The following is a 21,377-nucleotide window of genomic DNA, read 5'->3' on the forward strand; positions in this document are numbered from 1 at the left end:
ATAGTTTGCAATGTATGGGTGTCTGTTTTCCAAGGGTTTGTAGAAAATAAATGGAAAAACAGTTTAGCTTTCCGGCAATAACCTATCGTACCCTATCTTTTTCTATTTGAAAAACTTGACTAAATTCACAAAACCCTGTATTTTTAATGAACCCTATATTTTATGTGATAAAGTGATTGAAGGAGATTATTATACACATGCGTATAAAGTATATATATATGTATATATGTAGGGAGAGATGGTTGAATAAAATAAAGCAAAGTTTGTACAAAAAATTTAATAGAGTTGCGAAAGAATAATTTATTATCTTCTTTTGTTTTTGTTTTATATATGTATATATATTAAAAATATTTCATCCTGTCTTCTCTTTAATAAAATTTCTGGTAGTATCGTAAATTATTAATTTTATACAAACATTATAAAGGTTGTTTTGTAAAATTAACAAGAATCATCAACTATGACAATTATCTTCAGTAGCTGTTGACATAATCATATATACAGAAGCTCGCTCCATTTCTCTCTCTCTTTTTTTTAATACAAGATAACAGAAAAACAGTAACATTGTTGATAATTGTCATATTAATTGTTATGTATTACAATGAATATTTTTTGATATTATATACATCTCATTAAATGTAATATGCATTATATTAATTGATTGACTGATTTTTATACCAATTTTTTATTTCGTCAAGCGCACCATTTCTTCCCTGCGTTATGTATAAAAAAAAGATAATTATCTATAAGGTAAAAGAAAAAATGAATAATAATAATAACAATAACAATAACAATATTGATGATAGTAATCCTATTCAGGCTTTCGCATCGCTAATAGCTTCTTCATGAGTGTCAATTAAAAATTTCAATCTATCAGTAATATATTTACACATATCTTCCCAACCAGTGGGTGAATCCTTTAAAGCTTCAAAAACATATGGGAAATATGGAACTTTTTTCTTTGAACAAAAGAATTCATTAAATATTTTGAAATTTGATAATTCAATATCATACTGTCCAAATTTCGATAACCCATTATAACCTCTAAAATGTTGGCCTTTTTCATTCATTAATTTTTTTTCTTTAGATAACTGAACTGGATCAAATTTAGGGAAATTTGAGTGTATAAACATAATATCATGGTTCTCCTTTGTCTTGAAATATTTTTCGAAATCCGCTAGTGTATAATTTGGATCATAATTAATCTTATTTTGCTTTTGTTTCTTATTACTATTTCCTATTAATCCATATTTGATTGAGATATCATGCTTAGCCAATTCATATAATTTGAAATCTTGAATAAAATCATATTGTAGCATAGCCACACCATGGAACCCCAATTCATCGAAATACCCATCAACATCAGTATTTGATTTGACTTGATAATATGGTAAATCATAGAATGTGGCAGCAGCAATGAATGTCTCTTTATCGCCTTCACCAGCAGCCTTTTGAGTGAAAATTGGATAATACCATGTTGGTCCGTTAACATTATAATAAAGAGATAACAACATTGTCCCGAGATGTTTCTTTTTGTTGATCAATAACTGACCAGATTCAGTTGATGAATCTGGCATGGTACCTTTTAAATCATGCAATGGAACATCTTTCAAATCATTAATATCTTTAGTATAAACTTCTGGTGGAGTCAAATCATCGTATGAATTACGAACACGAGTATTAAGATCAATGGGGATCCCAGCAATTTCATAAAAGTAAGGTGTTGTGCTTCTTCTCCAATAATCTGGCCATAGAATCAAGCCATTGGATTTGAATGGCTCCTTATTAAATATTAGATCTAAATTCTTAACAGGGAAATTATCGGCGTCTAATAATAAAAGATTCTCAAAACTTGAGGCTACCATAGCCAAGGACTTAAACTGATACCCTTTAAATTTGAATTTCTGGGTCATCTTTGGAGACAGTATTCTGTCTATATAGATACATTTAGCATTATATTGGGGTAACAGGTTATTGCAAAATTCCAATTCTCTATTTTCACCTGGTGGAATAAAGACTTCGACAGGCAATTTAGAACCTAAATCTCTTAGATTTTTGATGATTAAGAAGGCCATTAATGAGAAACGACCACCTCCAACAGTGACTATTCCATTACCTTTATAGATATCATTTGGTAAAGTGACGCCAAGTGAATCTACATATTTTTTATGTGTTTCACTTAAATTCTTGATTTCATTGGCGGACAAATCTAAACAGTTGATTAGACTTTGGTGGGATAAAGTAGGGAAAAGATCATAATGTTCAGGTCTGGAATTAACACCTTCTTTGATTTTGCAACCTTCTTTATATTTTCTGGAACATTGACCACTTGGCGAAAAATCAATAATATTCTGAAAGATTTGATCAAAGAATTTCTGAGCTTTAGTAATTTTTTCCACATTTGCTATAGTGGATAATGTGTCAGCCAGCAAATTATCCGTTGATATTTCATTTTTATTCTTAGTCTTCTTGTTTTCGTTGTTGCTAGGAGAAGAGGATATATCATCTATATTATTAGAATTAGAGTCAGTATTAGAAGAAGAAATAGAATCAATAAATCCAATATTTGAATTAGAGTCTAAATAACTTTGTAAATATTTTTTATAATCACTTACTGATACACTATCATCGGATATATATTTGCTACAAGCGATAAAAATTATTGTAATAATAATGACAACAAATGACAATCGCAGCACTTTATAAAATCTTTTATTTATTCGAGCCATACTAAGATAATAGTAAATAAGTAACGATAATAATATTATTATGCTATGGAGTGAACAGAAGGTGGAGAAGTAGGGAGGAAACTTAGAATTAAATTAATTTAAAAAGATAAATATATTTCAAATAATTTTTTTGAATAAAAAAAAAAAAAAAACCTGTATAAGTTAATGTGTGTTTTAATCGTTTTGTTTTGTTATATCTTTCCTTTTTTTTCTTCTGTTGGTTTAAAGATTATCTCTGGATAATTAGGTGATTAACAATATGAGACAATTGTTAATGTAGAGGAAACCCTTCCATCAACAAGAACAGTCATTAGCAGGCAATAAAGAAGAAGGAGAAAGAGGAGGAAAGACTCTCTGTTAAAAGAAGAAAAATACATGTATGTGTCTATGCAATCAATTAAAAACGAGTGAATGACAAAAAGTTTCCTTTCACCTGAGTCATCCATCTCTGTCAATATATACTTTTTTCATTGTGTACTAACTCATTCGAATAAATTTATCAATGCCATTTTAAAAAGAAGTTTTCCATTTACATAGAAAAAAATACAAAATTACGACGCGTCGCGTACATATATGTTCTTTGGATGTACAGATGTTTACTTTTTTGTTTGCTTTTTTTCCCATATTTTCGTAGAAGACGATATGGGACAACGGGAACCCTAATATGATATTTAGGGTTTACATAACTTTCCCGGAGTTTTCGAGCCTCATCCGAGCAAAGGTCCTCTTTTCTCTCTATTGTGTTTGTTCCCTTCCCTGCACGTTCCTGTCTTTAGTTGTTTTCTGTTGCCATGTCGAAATTTGGATGTGGAGTGTATAATGATGTCCGTGTTTTGTCACCTCAAAATTTGCAACGTGCAATGGACAACTTGTAAGAACAGTTGGTTGATTTTTTTTATCTCTTATAGACCAGATATACATATATACTTACAGAACAGAGTCCTCACGTCTACGTAGATGTTTGTACCATGCTCATATATTGCACAATGTTTCCCCCTTCTGCTCTCCCTCTACCTCATGGCTTCCCCTTTTTTTCTTGAACAAACTGTTATAAAAGGGGTTATGAACTGTATTAATATAGGAGAACACCGGTATGACTATTTTTGCATTCCTGCATTGTTTTCACTATTTACAGTATTTTGTTAACGGTAAAGTTATATGTTTTGAATGAAGAAATAATGATATAATATATATATATATATATGTGTGTGTGTGTGTGTGTATTTGTGTAGATATGTGTGTAACTGTATTTCTTTCATTTTTATGTATCTTAGAAGATAATAGCTATATACTGTCAAATAATAAAAAAAAAAAAAGAATTAAATTAAATCAGCGTATAAGAAAATATATCTGGTAATACCCAAACTTTATCCGGTTTTTTCTTTTCTTTTTCTAACCTATCATATCCATGTCTGCAAAAGAATATTATCAAGGTTCTACAGAACAGCCAGTAAGTTTACTTAGAATAGTTTTTTTTTTTCTTGCTTTTTTGAAATAAATCATATTTACTAACATATTTACTCATTCATTGATTGAATTAACAGAATATCCCAAAACAAACTCATCAAACTTCTAAACAATATTTGTCCAACAATACTCAAATAAATCAACAATCCAATACTCGAGGGCTTCCTCCTCAACAAGGTCAGTATTATCAATCTCAACCGCAACCGCAACTGCAACTGCAACCTCCCTACCAACAACAACAGCAACAGCAACAGTATTATCCCTATCAGAATCAACAACACCCTTCACAACCAATGTATGTTCAACAAGCCCCACCACAGAGAGGTAATAATGATTGTTTGGCAGCTTGTTTGGCAACAATGTGTCTATGTTGTACTTTAGATATGCTGTTTTGAACATATTTCATCGCTCTTCTCTTTTATTTATTTATTTATTTTTTGTCATACTCTTTTTATGATGTAATATACGTTTACACAAGATAATATATATATATATATCCATGATTATTATTTATATTCATGTCTATCTTTATCCTCTATCTTTAACTGATGAGTATCCTTTAATTACTGAATTTTTGTAAAAGGGTAATCTCTTCAGTATTCAAGTTACTTGATATATTTTGAATTTGATTGGAATATCTCATTAAAAACGCTAGGACATCTTGACCAAAAACTTCCGCTTCCACATTAATAGATAACCCTGATATCACCTTGTGTAATGTCTTATCTGACATCGTGATTTGACTCAAATTGACAATCTTAATAAATCCCATATAACCACTGCTTTTTTCCTCGCATGATTCTACGGTAGACATGCAATCTGTCCATTTATTCCATACTGAATCATTGGCAAATGCACCATTAGCAAACACTTCTGGATGTGTTATACCCATACGGCCAATGGTGATAGCAATGTTCTCTAATATTGCTGTGTCTACGAATTGTAATGTAGTGGTAAATAAGTCCAATAGGATCCTAGACAGATCAATAATAAATGCACTCAAATCAACCCTTTCAGAAATTAAACCCAGACTCCATACAGCGTTGATAACTGATGGAACACCATCTATATCATCATTATGCATGATTTCAGTACCAATCAATCTCAAAAATTCAGATAACGTGCCAGACAACAATTTAGGGTCGCAGAATGTAACAATATCACCAAGCAATGCAAATGTACTTTGTCTAACTTCGTGAACTGGATCGTTTAAACATTCAAGTATTACTCTTAATAAAGTGTTGTCGTTATTGGGGAACAATAATGGTTGACATTGTGATCCTAATCCTTGCACTAACCCATCTATTAAATCAATAGATGTTATTGTGAAATCTTTCTCTGGAACAACAATAGTTGGATCACTATGTGATTTAGATTCCATTTCCACACAATGACAAAGAATTCTGTACGCTCTGGCATAAACATCAGGTGCCATTGGTAAGAACTTTTCCCCAAGTGATGATACTACACAGGATAAGCATTCTAGCAATGGCCATAATTCTTTATCATTATCTTGCAATGTAGCCCATTTGTTAATTAAATGAGGTAAAATTATTTGCATGGCTGCATCATCAAAATTTACCTTTTCAGCAAACCTTCCTACGGCATCATAAAGAATAATTAGATTCTTCTTCTTATAAAATTGGAAACATCTATCAAAATTATTCAGTAATTCACTGTATAACAATGTTTCAATTAACTCTGAATCACAATTTTCAATGAAGACGGCAACACTACTAATTGCAGATTCTTGAACATCCTTACGTTTGTCTAATAATGTGTCAATAATTGGTTCTAACACAGGAATCAAAAATTCAGTATGATCTTGTAAGATCCATGAGGCAAATCTACTTAATGTCCAGCAAACAATCTTTCTCACAGGAGCCCATTGATCCTTCAACTGTTCAACAAGAAATGGGATGAGACTTGGTAACTGATCATGGAAAAATTTCATAATACCCTCAGACATCGCACCAAGGGCTAAAATTGTAGCTTCTCTAATAAACCATTTTTCAGAAGTCAAATGTTCCCTTAGGTATGGAAGTGCAATTTCAATCACATCTCTTGGTAAGATATTTGTCATAATATCCAATGTAGCTGCAGAACACTTTCTTAAAGTCCAACGAGAATCAACGTCCCCATCGCCCTCGTCATCGTCATGATCATCTTCACTATCACTACTTTCATTATCTAATGAATTAGATGATTTACTCATAGAGCTATTTGTTGATTTTTTCACAATACGTGGTGCCATTGGTTTAATGTCTTCATCTTTATCATCCAAGTATGCATCATCCTCATTGTGAGATTCATAGATAAGAATCGAATCTTCATCAAAAACCATTTTAGTCAAAAGAACTGGAACGATATCTTTAACAAATGGTTGTAATATATGTCTTGGAATGCTTGAAGAAGTAGAAAACCCATATAAAAATTCACAAGCTTCTAAAGCAACAGTTTCTTCTTGAACTGACGTAATTAAATGTAACATGAATTGAACAATACCAATCAAATTATCAGTTAATTTATCTGGTCTGAATTCTAAAATAGTTGTAAATGCAACACAAATTTGAGCCCTTACAATATCATGATCATCATGTTCAGCTAGTTTAAATATATTGGCAAGGTATTCATCAATTTGAATAATTACATCTTGTAATTGGAACCCGATAGCAAAATTAATACATTTAATAGATTCAGCTCTTATTTCAGGATTTGAAACAGTAGGATTAATCATAAATTTTAAAAAATTTTCAATTAAAAATTTTATTGGCTTCACAATACCATTATCTGATTGCCAGTCTAATTGAAAAAATTGTGCATTATCTTCCATAATCTTTGATAATGCCTTAATTGCACCTACATTATTGCCTGCTGCTAATTCAATTAATTTTCTCAACATAGTTACACCAGTTATATCAGACCTTTCTTGTCTATAATAAGTGGCAAATAACGTTGTTATCACAATACCTGTGGAATTAGTTATTAATTTGTCGTTTTCATTTGTATATAAGGCATGGATGATGTTATTCTTAACATATTGAATATCATGTTTTAAAATGCCATGTTTATTTTGAAGCATTGTATTTTTCAGTAAAAGCCCAGCTGTTCCACGTAAAGCAGACAATTCGTGTGGTTGGAATTGGGTAGCAATATTAGGATTGGATGCACCCTCAATCAAAATATAACATAGATAATTTAAGAATTCGGGTTGTGATTGAAAAGTCTTTAGGGCATTCATAGCAGTCTCACGATCATGTTGCACAGGAGACATACTATCTCTTAGCAACAAAACAAGTTGAGATAAAGATGCTTCATCGGGGATCCAATTTGTTGCCATTTGTTATATTTTTTTGTCGTAATTAGAGTCGTCTTTGTCGTTGTTCGATTTTTATCTAGTTTACGTGTGATTTTAAAAGTCTTTAATTTAACCTTGCCAAATCAATATGTATTAAATAACATGTAGATTATATCTGGTATTATCGATTTGGATATATCTCGAATATCTGTCTAGTCTTCTGTGATATATAATGCTATATATAAATTTATACTTATTATTTCATTCTAATTTCATTATATTTTCTTTTCTCTTTTTTTTTTTTTTGATCTCTTCTGAAACAGATTCAAAATATTTTGAAGTCACTTTCAACAAGAAAGAAATGGTAAAGAAATTTTAATGGTTTTAAAACCCTAAATGAAATTGAAAAGATATTGTATAGTTTTGTTAACTTTGCTCTATCATACAGGACTATTAAGAATTCGTAATATCTAAGTATGTCAACCTTTGGGTTTAACAATCACAAACATGGGTAAAATTGAAAAAGCATCAATTTTTTAATAAATTCATTCTTTGAATAACGTTCAACTAAATAAGTGTAAAAATAAAGTCTCTAAATATCTTTTTTTTTGAGCAATAAAAAATGCAGGTAAATATTATGTATACGTATATACGTATGTATGTTAAAAAAAACATAGTGAAAAAGGATATTACAAATTAACTGTTTGATGAAATTGTAAAACCTGTATTATTTTTTTATTTTCCGTTTATCCTTTGTACTAACGTCGTATAATATCATCAATTTGATTCATAAGGATGTCAATTCTATTTAAAATTGGGTCATACATTTCTTGAACTAATGGATGTTTGAATCCTATAGTTGATGTGGTTGAATATTGCCCCTCTGTGTAGTCAACGGCCAAATTATTATCTGATATTTGTCTCACGTTAGACATATCACTGTTTTTTTGGTTTTTATGTAACGAGTTGTAACTGGCCACACTGGTAGTAGACATTTGTAACTCTTTATTGTCCATATATATTTCAAATTCGTTGTTTATAGATGATACCGTATTGCTTTCTGTTGATAAAGTACTGGTATTATCTGATATCTTGTTGGCAGATAATTTGAACTCATTGCTCACTTCACCATTATTATTGATAATATTATCATTCATGTCTTCATCGATTCCAACATCATCGGATTGACCTTCCAAGGTATTTTCTAATTCATTAACCTCATTCTTCGGAGATAAGTTTGCATCTTTGACCAATTTTAAAATATCTCTAACAGTTTTTGTTGATGGGATATGCGAGGATTCTGATTTATCATTATACTCTTTTTCTTCAGTGGCAAGATTACTAGAGTCTATATTATCAATATTTTTAAGATTGGGAGAATCATTTGTCCATTCAGATGATGATGGTGAAAATTCTCCTATCGTTGAAATGGAATAGTCTGATGTGGATTCCTTCATTTTATTAGAATTATTTTCACCAAAGGGTACAATAGGAGCCTCAAATATTTTATGTAAATCACTTGTATTTGAATTTGACTGTTTTGAATTACTATCAGGCTTTTCTAATTCGCCCTTTTTTGTTTTATGTAGATTATTGTTATTATCATTGTTTTCTCTAGTATTTTTAATGCCATTTAGCTTAGGATCGGCTGTTTCAAACTTTTTACCGAGGTTAAGTTCCTTAATACCAAGTCCTTGGATATTAGACGATTTTTCATTCTCTGTTTCGTTTCCCTTTGGTTTTTCGTTAATTATTTCGTCATGAATGTTTTTAATCGACTTAGATTCTCTTATTTTTACAATATTAAGTGGTTGAGAATAGCCTGTACTAAAGGACACATCACTTACTATATCGCTATTATTTTCATCAAAATCATCTCTTTTTTTGTATGATATAACTTCATTTGTGAATTCGTCTATATGACTATATCTACTAACTTTTTTATCCTCTATGATTTTTAACGCAATTTTATCGTTTGAATCGGTGTAGTTATCATCGACATTACTATCGTCATCGTCATTATTATTAATTTTTTTAGTTGTATCATCATCCTCATTTTCACTTGTCTCATTAAAATACCTATTTGCATAACTTACAATATTACTGAAGCTCACTGATTTTTCATTTTTATTAGATTTATACGGCAGTTTTAAATTTGAGGACTTTTTTGTCTCTAATTGTTCCTGTTGTTCCTTCTCAGTTTGATTTATCATATCAAGTGATTGTAATGAATTTATAGCTGATGATGTCATATTTTCATTTTTCCAACAATTTAGTCTTGCTAATCTCTCCGGGAAAGTTTCTAATATTTCTGCAGGTGCAAACCCAATGTTATTATCTTTGCATCTCTTAATCAGCCACCAATATGCATCTTCATCATTCAAGAGTATGCATGGTTCATCTTGTTCTAATTGACAATGCGATGGATCTGGTCCATTAAATGCATATAATGCATACAATTTGTCTGGATCTAATTCTTGTGGTGGTGGTAAAGATTGATATTCTTCTTCATCTTCAAACTCACCTTCCTCTTCCTCTTCTTCCTCTGATTCCTCTTGATCATTCTCGTCCTCTTCATTACTGTTATCATTGTCTGTTATTATTTTTGACTCATTATCTTCTTTTGCTTCTTTATCAAGATCTTTTCTGTATTTTTTATTATTTATGTTTAGATCTTCGATTATTTTTTGTGATGTGGTAACTTCATTTAAACTATTGTTGTTTTCTTCATCTGAATATTTATAAGTTGGTGTGGTCGATCCAGACTGTAACGGTGTTGTAGTACTTCCTTTTAAATTCAAAGGTGTAACGTCACTTTCTATATCTAAATGCATCATTCTTTGTTCTAGATTATCTTCAAAATCTGAATCTGAGTATTCCATATTTAAGTCGTAGTCGTTCTCATCAGCATCTTCATTTTCATCATTTTCACTATGTCCATCATTTTCACTATTTTCATCATCATTTTCTTTCTTTAGCACTGTCTCATTCACCTCTTTTTTATCCAGTATACTGTTTTTGTGATAATGATCATCCTTTTGCCTGCTGTTAATAGTAGACATTTGTTTGTCTAATTTTGATTTCAGAAAATCTATATTATCTTTATTAGATAAATCAATTTTGTTTGATGATATTGGTTGCTGTTTATGTTCTTGATCTTGAGTATTGTCCTGGTTCATATTCGTTTGTATAGAATCACTTGAATAATTAGATGAGGCAAAACTTGTTATTCTTGATTGTTTTGAATCTATTTCTTCAATATTGGTGTTAACTTTGTTTTTACTACTAACATCATTATCATTATTGCTGTGTGTTACATTTGTATTCATTCCATTTGTAGGAGGAGCTCGTTTCGTAATCACCACACTCCCAGATACGCTTTCCTCATCTTCCTCATTAATGATTCGCTGTAGACTTCTCAATTCAGATAAATCCTCAACTAAAGTTGGATCATGTAATATGCTGGCTTTGGATAATGCTGCTATTGTACTCTGTTTTCTAATAGTTTCTTCGATCATGCCATACACGCACAGTTTCTTTTTTCTTCTATTTATTTATCTATTTGCTTGTTTATGTATTTATTTGTCCAACCTCTTATAGATATTCTTAACAGCCACCCCACTGATTTAAATACTAGTTCAGTATTTCTCCTTGGACGGTGATCTTATAACAGTGTACACAAGTTACATGTTTCTTTTGATCAACCCACTCGCTTCGTAACATTGAAAATGTTCGCGTTTGTTTCAAGCATTGCCATTTAGTTAAAGAATTTTTTTTCTTTTTTTTTTCCTTTTTCTGTTTCATTCCGTGGGTTATATTTAGTACATTGCAGTAACATAAGTATAAACGGATCAAACAGTAACTTCCAGGTTGAGGATGACCAGATTGTCAAGTGAAAGAAGTTCTCAACAATGCTGTTCTGTGTACAAAATGTCATATTATGTATATAGGTAGTGGTATGTTTGTGGTATATATATAAATGTATATTGCATATGAATGTGTATGTGTGTACGGATTGGCATAAATCACAGAATTATCTGTATCTGGTTTGCCAGTGATATGCAGGTCGTGATGATAGACCTTCATGATAATGATATTCATTATGATATAGTGTTTCAGGTACTTTTCCAATTTTTTTACCATTGACTACTTCCCTAGCTCTTTCTTCCACAGCTTGTACAAATTGTTCTTTTAATTGATTCATTGTTCTCTCATAGTCAGCTGCTTGTTTCTCTAATATTTTCTCAATATTGACTAATTCTTTTTCATAATTCAATAAATCTCTTTCAAATATTTCTAACTGTAATGCCTTTCTGGACGCACGAATTTGAATATCTTGTAATAATTCAAATGTAGACATTCTATCCCTCATATCAACCTTAATCATACTTTTAATTATTGACATTAACCCATCCGAATAATACTCAGGAACTCTTTCATATTTACCATTTTTAATTTTATTTTGTAATTCGGTGTAGCTTTTAGCTTGGAACGGTGGATGTAACGAACACAGTTCATAGATTACACATCCTAATGACCATATATCACTCAAAGGTGAATAGGGTTGGTCCATTAACACTTCAGGCGACATGTAATATGGTGTCCCCACATATGTGGTAGCAAATTGAATACTACTTCCCAACGATTTGGCAAGTCCAAAATCTCCAAGTTTAACAATACCAATCCCATTCTTTTTATAATTGTTGCTTCCGTTACTGTTATTGCCATTACTAGTTCCACTTGCATTACTATTGCTTCTTCCTCTGTTATAATTGTATGGGGATCCATTGTTGTAGTTATCATCTTGGTTCATCATATTTCCATTAAATTGAATATCATCTTCATCACTTAAAAAAATATTTCCTGGCTTCAAGTCTCTATGTATCACAATATTAGTGTTTCTTTGTTTCTGTGGTTTTCTCATTCTGTCATAAATAGTTAATAATGGTGGTGTATCTTCACCATAATGGCATCTATAGAGAGCCAATAAAATCTGTGCTAAAATAGTCCATATGGTTTGTTCTGGGATATATTTATGTTCTTTCTTATATCTACTTATCAATTTCTGTAAATCACCTTGTGAACAATATTCCATATATAAAAACAGGATTTGTTTTTGGTCATTAAAATCCCATGAATAAAACTTGACAATATTGTCATGATTTAATTGTGATAAAATTTTACATTCTGCTATTAATTGATGTCTTTCTTTTTGATTCATATGTCCATATTTGATCTCTTTTCGTACCATAACAGTATTTGAAGGCATATGAATCACTTTTCTAACTGATCCAAAAGATCCTCTTCCAATTTCTTCCAATATTTCATATTCTCCGTTGATCTCTGGTCGATGATACATAATTACTTTTTAAAATAGCAATTTCAAAAAGATAGATAAATAACTCGATTCTCCCTTGTCTTTTTTTTGTTAGCTATAAACTTTCCTTGCTTTAAATATCGTTTAAATATTTTTAATTCGCTGTTCGACCCTCTTTTGTCAAAAGCAAAAGTGAATCCTATATATTGTTTTTTTGTTCGTTCTGATGTGTTTCCTATTATCAGTTCTTTTCGAAGAGAAAATGCTTTTTATGATCTGTTAGTCTTTAAGTGTTTTTCCTAGTTAGGAAAAGATGTATACAAAAACTTAAACTGTATGCTCCATCCAACATAACTATTTCTAAAGACACAGATACAAAGGTATACAGATTTATATCTATTTTTATATGTATAGATTGGCTTAAGAACTTCCTTCCTTACTTTTTTTTTATTTCATTCTCATAAAATTCATTATATATTTTAATTTAAACACTACATACTAGCAATATCTTTACATAGCTGGATGATTAAGATAGAATTCCTTCCTACTTGTCTACTTGAAGAAGTCCCATTCTCGTCCTTTTTCCAATTAATTTGAAGAAATGATACTACTTGATCAATTACAGTTTTATTTTGATCGTAGCTAGTAAATAAGAGTTTAATTAATTTCAATAATTCGATTTGGATAAGTAAACTATTTTCATACAATTTAAAGAACAATTTTATCCTATTAATAAATTCTGAATTGCAAACAATCTGTTCTGAGATCTTTTTAAAAATTGCACTTTTTTTATCATTGCTTGAAGAGAAAAAATTAATAAATTTATTGATAATGGAATTGAAAGTAGAATCCTCAGCTTCAAATCTATAAAATGCAGATGAAAGAGTGTTTATTAGAATATTTTGCTCTTTGTTACTATAATCAACAAATATATCACTTATAGTAACATTTAATAGATATTCAATACATAAGGGTAAAAATTCTTCATAATTGTTGGCAATATTAAAAATTATTTTATCCATTTGATAAATATAATATATTTTTATCGTATTCTTATTATTTGATAATCTGGAAATATCAACCAATAATAATATTATTGTTTGAATTATAGATTTTAAATTCCTTTGATCTTGTTTCTTTAACATTTTGTTAGAAAATCTATAATCCTTCAAATCTGTATCCCTAGTTTGTGTTAAGCTGTCTTCATATCTATTCACAATAAAAGTTATTAATTTTATAAATTTTTTGGATTCTAGTAATTGATATAAGATATCCTTATCAATTTTTGATGAAATATAGCAAACTTTAATAAAATATTTCCACACATGAATATTATCACTATCATTATTAATTAGAAACTTTTCAATGGTATCAAGATAATTGAATAACCATTTAGTAAAGTTCTTCGGTAATTTCAAATGAGTTTCTAAATCTTCCATTGTAATTTGTCTGTCATTGATATTAATATTGTTGCTGTTATTATTATAGTTGATGTTAAGTGGTTTAAAATATTGATTACTCAAGATCCTCTGTGGTTTTATTGGTGAATTCATTATAGGTGTCATAGATACAGTCCCAGGCATTGATGAGGTGGAACTCTTTCTGGTAATATTGCTTTGAGTTGCTAAATCATGTAACACAGAATTTGTTGGAGACCACTGTAACAAATATGTTACTGTTTTAAAAATAATATATGTTATTTGACAGTTGTTGCTCGCTGAATGTTGTACAATTAAAGGTAATACTTTTTTATATACCCAAAAATTACCACCTCTATTTGCATTATTGTCAAATGAGGCTAACTTCAATATAATAGACTGTATTCTTTTTAAATTACTTGTGTATAAAGATTCAATCAAAAAATTTGGATCGATATTTTTATTACACCATGTATACCAAAATTTCATTGACGTACATTCAAGATACTTATAAACTAAGTCAAAATAAAGACCGTTATTGGATTTAAGGTTATCAGTTCTGTGCAAATTCATTATTCCATTTTTTATTAACACCTTTAAAAATCGATCTCTGTCATGTTGATGATTGTACCATTGTAGAAGTAATTCACTGTTATTTGTTAATAATGAACCTCCTCCAAATCTTAAAATAGAGTCAATTAACTTAGAATTGTTAATAATAGAATCATTAGCTAATATTCGTGATAATCCTATAATTGTATCTGTAGATAGTTTATCCCTTTGTAATAATTCAAAAAAGGTCACGATTATATCTTCCAAATTACATTCTGTTAAGATATTATTGATTCTATCATCTGTTAAATCTTTAAAAGCTACATTATTTTTATCCTCCTGTATTGCATTCAGATAATAGTATCCATCGTATAATAAAGAATCGTCAATATCGGCGGTGTAATTATTGTTGCTATCTCGTTCATCGATGTTCTGATAATTTTCATAGGGATTTTTATTATCTGCTTTTATTATAGATAATCTACTACGGCTTTTGTTAAATTGAGGATTTGAATGGTCCATATCAAGGTTTTCATTATACCCATTATTTTTTTTTAAAGATAATGACTTCAATGGAGATGAATTAATTAACATTTTTCTAGGAGAATTGTTAAAAATATTGAACAGGTCATTAATTTCTTTCTCTTTAAAATCTGCATCCCAATTAGTTTCTTCTTGCACAAAATCTTCCTTATATTTAGCCAACTTGTCATCATTGTTCAAACTTGACTTAATCCATGGATGATTCAATAAATCTTTAGCAGTAGATCTTTCAAACATATTTTTTTGTAAACACGACTTCAAAAATTCTTTACTTTCATCTGAAAGAGATGCAGGTGGGTAATATTGTTCATCTTTATTCTCCATCGCATAATAGATGTTGATATCTAATAAATTATGATATGGAGGTTTCCCTGTCAATAGTTCTACTACTGTGGCACCAAGAGACCAAATATCACTAATGGTAGAAGCACCTTTATTAGTAATAATTTCTGGTGCCATCCAATTTAAAGATCCAGCTAGAGTCATTGCAGAATTGTTCACTTTGGTGGATACGCCAAAATCAGCTAATTTAACAATATTGTTTGCATCTAAAAGTAAATTTGCGGCTTTAATGTCTCTGTGAATTACTCCTTTATCATGTAAATACACCAATCCATTTAATGTTTGACGTATATATATTTTTGTTTCTGCTTCTGATAAACATTTCTCTGGGCGATTTGCCATTAGAGTCTTCAAGGAACCCTTTGCTGCGTACTCTAGGATAATATAAAGATTTGACATTTTTTGAATGAAACCATGATACTTTACAATATTTATATGGTTCAGGTTTTTAAGTAAATTTATTTCAATCATAATTTCTTTTAAATCATCATCGTTATCATAATTAATCTCTTTGATAGCTACTATTTGACCTGTCGTTTTGTTTTCCGCTTTATATACAATTCCATATGAACCTTTCCCAATGACTTGTTTGAGTTGATATTGTGCAGATGATTTAGAACTGGGCTTGTCTTTATCGTTATTTGATCTTTTTTTATTGTCATGATGAAATTTTTGACGAACCTGTGACGGAGTGACACATGAGTTATTTCCTGGTTCAAATTCTTCCATTATTTCTTAAGTATAAATATAATTAATTATACTACCTCCATCAACTATAAATTATAATCCCTATGTTACTAATTCTTTCTTTTTCTTTCCTTTTTTTTTAATGCTCTTCTACTCCTGTATATGTGAAATAGTATTCGCTTCACTTTTCTATTCTTTAGATAGGTTATAGATATAAAATGTAACGTAGTAAACAGGGTTGAGTTTATCTTTAAGAAGTTTGATTACTATTAGCAATACAGATTGTATTATAATGTAGTGATTGTGTACTGCTGCTCTGATACTTCATCATATCTTTGTGTAAGAGATTACCATACTATTTTTAGATATATTTAATTTTTTTGTTTGTGAAGGAAAGAAATATTGAAAAAATATTGAGGCAACTATTAAAAGAAATGAAAAATTTGGATTCTATAAAGTGTTAATACATATTAACATTTAAAATACTATTTTACCTGTAAAGGTATTGTTACATGCATAGAATGGTTTGTTAGATTAGGTTTGTTCCACAGTTTATGAAGGATTGTCATTGAAGAATTAATAAAGAATAATACTACTGGTTGGTGGAAGAAGAAAAGTATATTGTTATTTATATAGTCTGTTTGTGTGTTCATTGTATATGTATTAATTTGTTAATAATGTCACAGAAATTAGACTCTCCAATGGATATTTCTACTGAACAGGAATCTACAATTAGTAAGCCTTTGTTAAAATTGAAATTATTAAATGTTTTAAGAAAGGGATCTTTTAATGATCTTTACCAATTATTAGACACTCAATTTGTTCCAAGAGACAATCCAACAGTTAAAGAAGTAGCACGTTTAATATTGCATTATGCAGTGCAGGTAGCACCACTGCAACTAATTAAAGATATTATTAATCAAAAGGATCAATTTGATAAGTTGAATTTTAATTTTGACTTTATCGATATTAATGAGAAGGATAATGCTGGTAATACACCTTTACATATGGCAGCATTTCAATCTAGAGCAGACGTAGTGTCTTATTTAATGGATTTGCCAGATATTAACGATACTATTATTAATCATTTGAATTTGCAACCTGTAGATATGTGTAAAGATTTAAATGTGGCTCAATTAATGCAGATTAAGAGATCAAATTATATTGCAGAGATTGCTAGTGAATTTAGAACAGCTTTTAATAATAGGGATTTTCAACATCTTGAATCAATTTTAAATAAGCCAAGAAATTTTAATCTTTTAGATATTAATGGCATGGACCCACAGACCGGAGACACCGTGTTACATGAATTTGTTAAAAAGAGGGACGTTATTATGTGTCGTTGGCTTTTAGAGCACGGAGCAGACCCATTCAAAAGAGATGCAAAGGGACGGTTACCTTTGGATCTTTTAAAGAAGGTAGATATTCCTTCTGGTTCTAGTGGGACTGTAGATTCAATTAGTAATAAAGCTACTGCTACTACTAAGCTGGCTATTGACATGGAACTTAAGAAATTATTGGAAAAATCTGCTATGGAACAATCTGTAATTGATATAACCGGTATCAATGTAGCCAACTTCCCAACTTCCTCAAATTCAGAGAATAAAATTGTCATTAATAGTGATCCAAGTTTTAATAGGATACCATCACCACCAACTTTTAAAGGCTATTTGAAAAAATGGACTAATTTTGCACAAGGTTATAAACTACGTTATTTTATCTTAAGTGACGATGGCAGGCTTTCTTATTTTATTGATCAATCTGATACCCAGAATGCATGCCGTGGTTCTTTAAGTGTGTCCAATTGTTCTCTTCATCTGGATTCTTCTGAAAGATTGAAATTTGAAATCATTAGTGGGGATCGTAATAGTCCCTCTTCCATTATTTGGCATTTAAAGGGGAACCATCCCATTGAGACTAATAGATGGGTTTGGGCCATTCAAGGTGCTATTAGATACGCTAAGGATAAAAACAAAGGGTTGTTACCTGTAATGGCTAGTCCATCTCAGTTGCACGCAAGCTTATCAATGATTGATAATGTTGTAGATAACAATATGAATAATAATGGTGATGACAAATTGATCGATGATGCAATCTCGGTTAAGTCTTCACACAGGTATTTAAGTGAGAAGCAGGCTAACACAAAACCAGTCTCCAGTAGTACAAGTACTATTTCAACAATTCATAATAGTTATGCTGATAATGATAATGGTGGGACAGATAAAATTAATAAAACCGAAATAATTTCTACCAGCGACCAAATTGGAGATAATATCTCTGATGATTCTGATGATTCGGATAGTGAACTGGAACATAGTGAGATGTTTGATATAATAAACGGCACGAACGAGGAAGATTTACAAATCACATATGGTCCCTTCTCTCATAAATTGCATATGTTACAAAGATCTATTACTTTAGATTTTACAGAATTGAATGAGCTATTGTCTGATAAATCAATCAAATCTAATCAAAATATTAATCCAAGTAATGATATATGGACTACTGTAGAAAAGACTCTAATAGCTATGAATACTAACTTTATAAAGTTTAATGAATTAACCCAACAAAGGGATCGAAAACTTATCTCTATGTTATCTAAACAAAGAGATTTAAACAATGTTTGGATTCAATCTATGAAGGAATTAGAACTTGAGTTGATTGAAAAAGATACCAAATTAAGCAATTTGACTAAAGAAAGAAAACAATTAAAAAAACTTTTAGAGGATGTTACCCAAAACTCATTAAAGGAAGTTGCAAACAATAACAATGTAGAGATTGCTAAACTTAATGAAGATAATCGTGATACACTTCAACAGATTGCGGAAGCTATTACAACAGTTGAGGGTAATATGGATTCCGACGAATCAGATATTGATGAATTCTTTGATGCTGAAGAGATTGACATTCAAGACGACTCTAACACTAATCATGGATTGGGTCCAGAAAAATATGATAAAGATAGAAAAGTTAAAAAAGAGACTTTTTATGAACTCAAAGATACTGATAGAAATACTGTTGAAAAGACTATTTCTATAATGGAGACTATTGATGATAAGGATTCATTATCTAAAAGTGATACATTAAAATGTGTAACTACTGTACAAAAGAAGAAATATGAGATGTTAGAGAATGAAGGTACCTTTTTGGGTTATGAGGATGGTCATAGAAGTAGATTAAAACTTGATAGTGATGACAGACCTAAGGTCAGTTTATGGAGTATTTTGAAATCTATGGTTGGTAAAGATGTAACAAGAATGACTCTACCGGTAAGCTTGAATGAGCCATCTTCTATGTTACAAAGATTGGCGGAAGATATCGAGTATTCTGATCTTTTACAATATGCATCAAGATTTTCTGATTCTACATTAAGAATGTTATATGTTGCTGCATTTTCGGTATCACCATATTCATCTACAATTGGAAGAATTGCCAAACCGTTTAATCCACTTCTAGGTGAAACATTCGAGTATGCAGATAAGGAAAAGGATTTCAGGTTTTTCACAGAACAAGTATCACATCATCCACCAATTTCTGCATCTTGGGCAGAATCATCAAAATGGGATTACTATGGTGAATCTAATGTGGATTCAAAATTTAATGGTCGTGCATTTACAATCAAACATTTGGGTCGTTGGTATGTTAATATTCGTCCAGATAATGATGCGAATGTAAGTGAAGAAACCTATACATGGATGAAACCATTAAACACAATTATTGGTATTCTTGTTGGTAAACCTGAGATTGATAATTCAGGGGAAGTAAAAATTGAAAATAGGACTACAGGTGATTACTGTATAATGGTATATAAGGCAAGGGGTTGGACATCTACCAGTGCATATGAAGTTCGTGGGGATGTTTATAATAAGGATGGTGTTAAGTGTTGGACATTTGGTGGTCGTTGGAACAGTGCATTGTTTGCTAAGAAAGTTTTTGCCAAAGATGATGGCAATGAAGGCAGTGGAGAATATAAGGATAGCAAGAATAATGAAGATAATAATAGTAATAGCATGAATAATAATATTGATATTGATGTTAAAGGTGGTAATTATGAGGCCCAATTGGATGATCCTAAATATGATGGTTCACGATTTTTAATTTGGAAAGTCCACAAAAGATTGGAAAAGGTTCCTTTTAATTTAACATCATTTGCTATAACTTTAAATGATCCTCAACCTAAATTACTTGAGTGGGTTGCACCCACAGATAGTAGATTAAGACCTGATCAAAGAGCCATGGAGGATGGATTATATGACGAAGCTGCGACAGAGAAACATAGAGTGGAAGAAAAACAAAGGGCTGTAAGAAGAGAAAGAGAAAAGAATAAAGAGAAGTACCATCCTAGATACTTTACATTAGAAAAGGATCCTATTACCCAAGATAGGATATGGAAGTTTAAAGGCGACTATTGGAATTTAAGAAAAGAACATAACTGGGAAGACTCCTATAATATCTTTTAGTTTGGCGTTTGGAATGGATGGAATAGAGAGATGGGAGAAATAGAATAATAAAATAAGAAAATTTAAAACCTTCGTTCTGATTCAATTTTACTTAGCTACATATATGATTATGGTGTATTCTATGTAGTATGATGAACAGTTTTTAACACACATTGGAGATATAGTTATTGTTATATTTATGTGTTCGTAGTGAGGGTATGTAACATGGCATAAAAGTTTGAGACATTATTCGATTTGGTTTATTTGTTTGTTTATTTGTTATTTTCAAATAATTGCATTTATATGCATCAAGTATAAAGTAATTTGATTACATGGATGTTGATTGCGAATTTGATTACTTTTAACGTCATAAAATAAGCTAGTTTTTTTGTCTCGTTTTTTTCTTTTGACATAATAAGTAGACAATTAATTTTTTGTGGGAAACTGTAAGAACTTGTCATGATCACCTTTTCTTTTTTTTTTGATCTGTAGGTTTCTTTCTCTTTTTTCCTCTGTCGGAATAATATATATTTAAAGGGAAATAGACCGGTGGAAAGATAAATTTTCATCCTCTGCGGTTTCCAATTC

General features: G+C 30.4%; 8 protein-coding genes across 8 annotated transcripts; 2 read left to right on the plus strand and 6 right to left on the minus strand.

The window, feature by feature from the left end:
- Positions 1-812: 812 nt before the first annotated feature.
- On the minus strand, positions 813-2,726 carry MNN2 (alpha-1,2-mannosyltransferase MNN2; the record flags this gene model as incomplete). The annotated part of the gene is made up of 1 exon (XM_064860733.1): positions 813-2,726. One exon carries the CDS (start codon positions 2,724-2,726, stop codon positions 813-815), a length of 1,914 nt encoding a protein of 637 aa, XP_064717750.1.
- A 1,572-nt stretch (positions 2,727-4,298) lies between these two features.
- Positions 4,299-4,592, minus strand: PWA37_004241 (uncharacterized protein; the record flags this gene model as incomplete). Its single annotated transcript, XM_064860734.1, has 1 exon — positions 4,299-4,592. One exon carries the CDS (start codon positions 4,590-4,592, stop codon positions 4,299-4,301), a length of 294 nt encoding a protein of 97 aa, XP_064717751.1.
- On the plus strand, positions 4,487-4,588 carry PWA37_004242 (uncharacterized protein; the record flags this gene model as incomplete). The annotated part of the gene is made up of 1 exon (XM_064860735.1): positions 4,487-4,588. The coding sequence occupies one exon, from the start codon at positions 4,487-4,489 to the stop codon at positions 4,586-4,588; it is 102 nt and encodes a 33-aa protein (XP_064717752.1).
- A 160-nt stretch (positions 4,593-4,752) lies between the features above and the next one.
- On the minus strand, positions 4,753-7,533 carry KAP104 (Kap104p; the record flags this gene model as incomplete). Its single annotated transcript, XM_064860736.1, has 1 exon — positions 4,753-7,533. The coding sequence occupies one exon, from the start codon at positions 7,531-7,533 to the stop codon at positions 4,753-4,755; it is 2,781 nt and encodes a 926-aa protein (XP_064717753.1).
- A 716-nt stretch (positions 7,534-8,249) lies between these two features.
- BUD14 (protein phosphatase regulator BUD14) lies at positions 8,250-11,009 on the minus strand (the record flags this gene model as incomplete). The annotated part of the gene is made up of 1 exon (XM_064860737.1): positions 8,250-11,009. One exon carries the CDS (start codon positions 11,007-11,009, stop codon positions 8,250-8,252), a length of 2,760 nt encoding a protein of 919 aa, XP_064717754.1.
- Positions 11,010-11,524: 515 nt separating this feature from the next.
- Positions 11,525-12,850, minus strand: KIN3 (serine/threonine protein kinase KIN3; the record flags this gene model as incomplete). Its single annotated transcript, XM_064860738.1, has 1 exon — positions 11,525-12,850. The coding sequence occupies one exon, from the start codon at positions 12,848-12,850 to the stop codon at positions 11,525-11,527; it is 1,326 nt and encodes a 441-aa protein (XP_064717755.1).
- Positions 12,851-13,299: 449 nt separating this feature from the next.
- Positions 13,300-16,392, minus strand: CDC15 (serine/threonine protein kinase CDC15; the record flags this gene model as incomplete). Its single annotated transcript, XM_064860739.1, has 1 exon — positions 13,300-16,392. The coding sequence occupies one exon, from the start codon at positions 16,390-16,392 to the stop codon at positions 13,300-13,302; it is 3,093 nt and encodes a 1,030-aa protein (XP_064717756.1).
- A 635-nt stretch (positions 16,393-17,027) lies between these two features.
- PWA37_004247 (OSBP family protein) lies at positions 17,028-20,810 on the plus strand (the record flags this gene model as incomplete). The annotated part of the gene is made up of 1 exon (XM_064860740.1): positions 17,028-20,810. The coding sequence occupies one exon, from the start codon at positions 17,028-17,030 to the stop codon at positions 20,808-20,810; it is 3,783 nt and encodes a 1,260-aa protein (XP_064717757.1).
- Between the last annotated feature and the right edge of the window lie 567 nt (positions 20,811-21,377).

The sequence above is a fragment of the Arxiozyma heterogenica genome, assembly GCF_036370985.1.
Source record: "Arxiozyma heterogenica strain weizmannii chromosome Unknown scaffold_5, whole genome shotgun sequence".
Lineage (NCBI taxonomy): Eukaryota > Fungi > Ascomycota > Saccharomycetes > Saccharomycetales > Saccharomycetaceae > Arxiozyma > Arxiozyma heterogenica.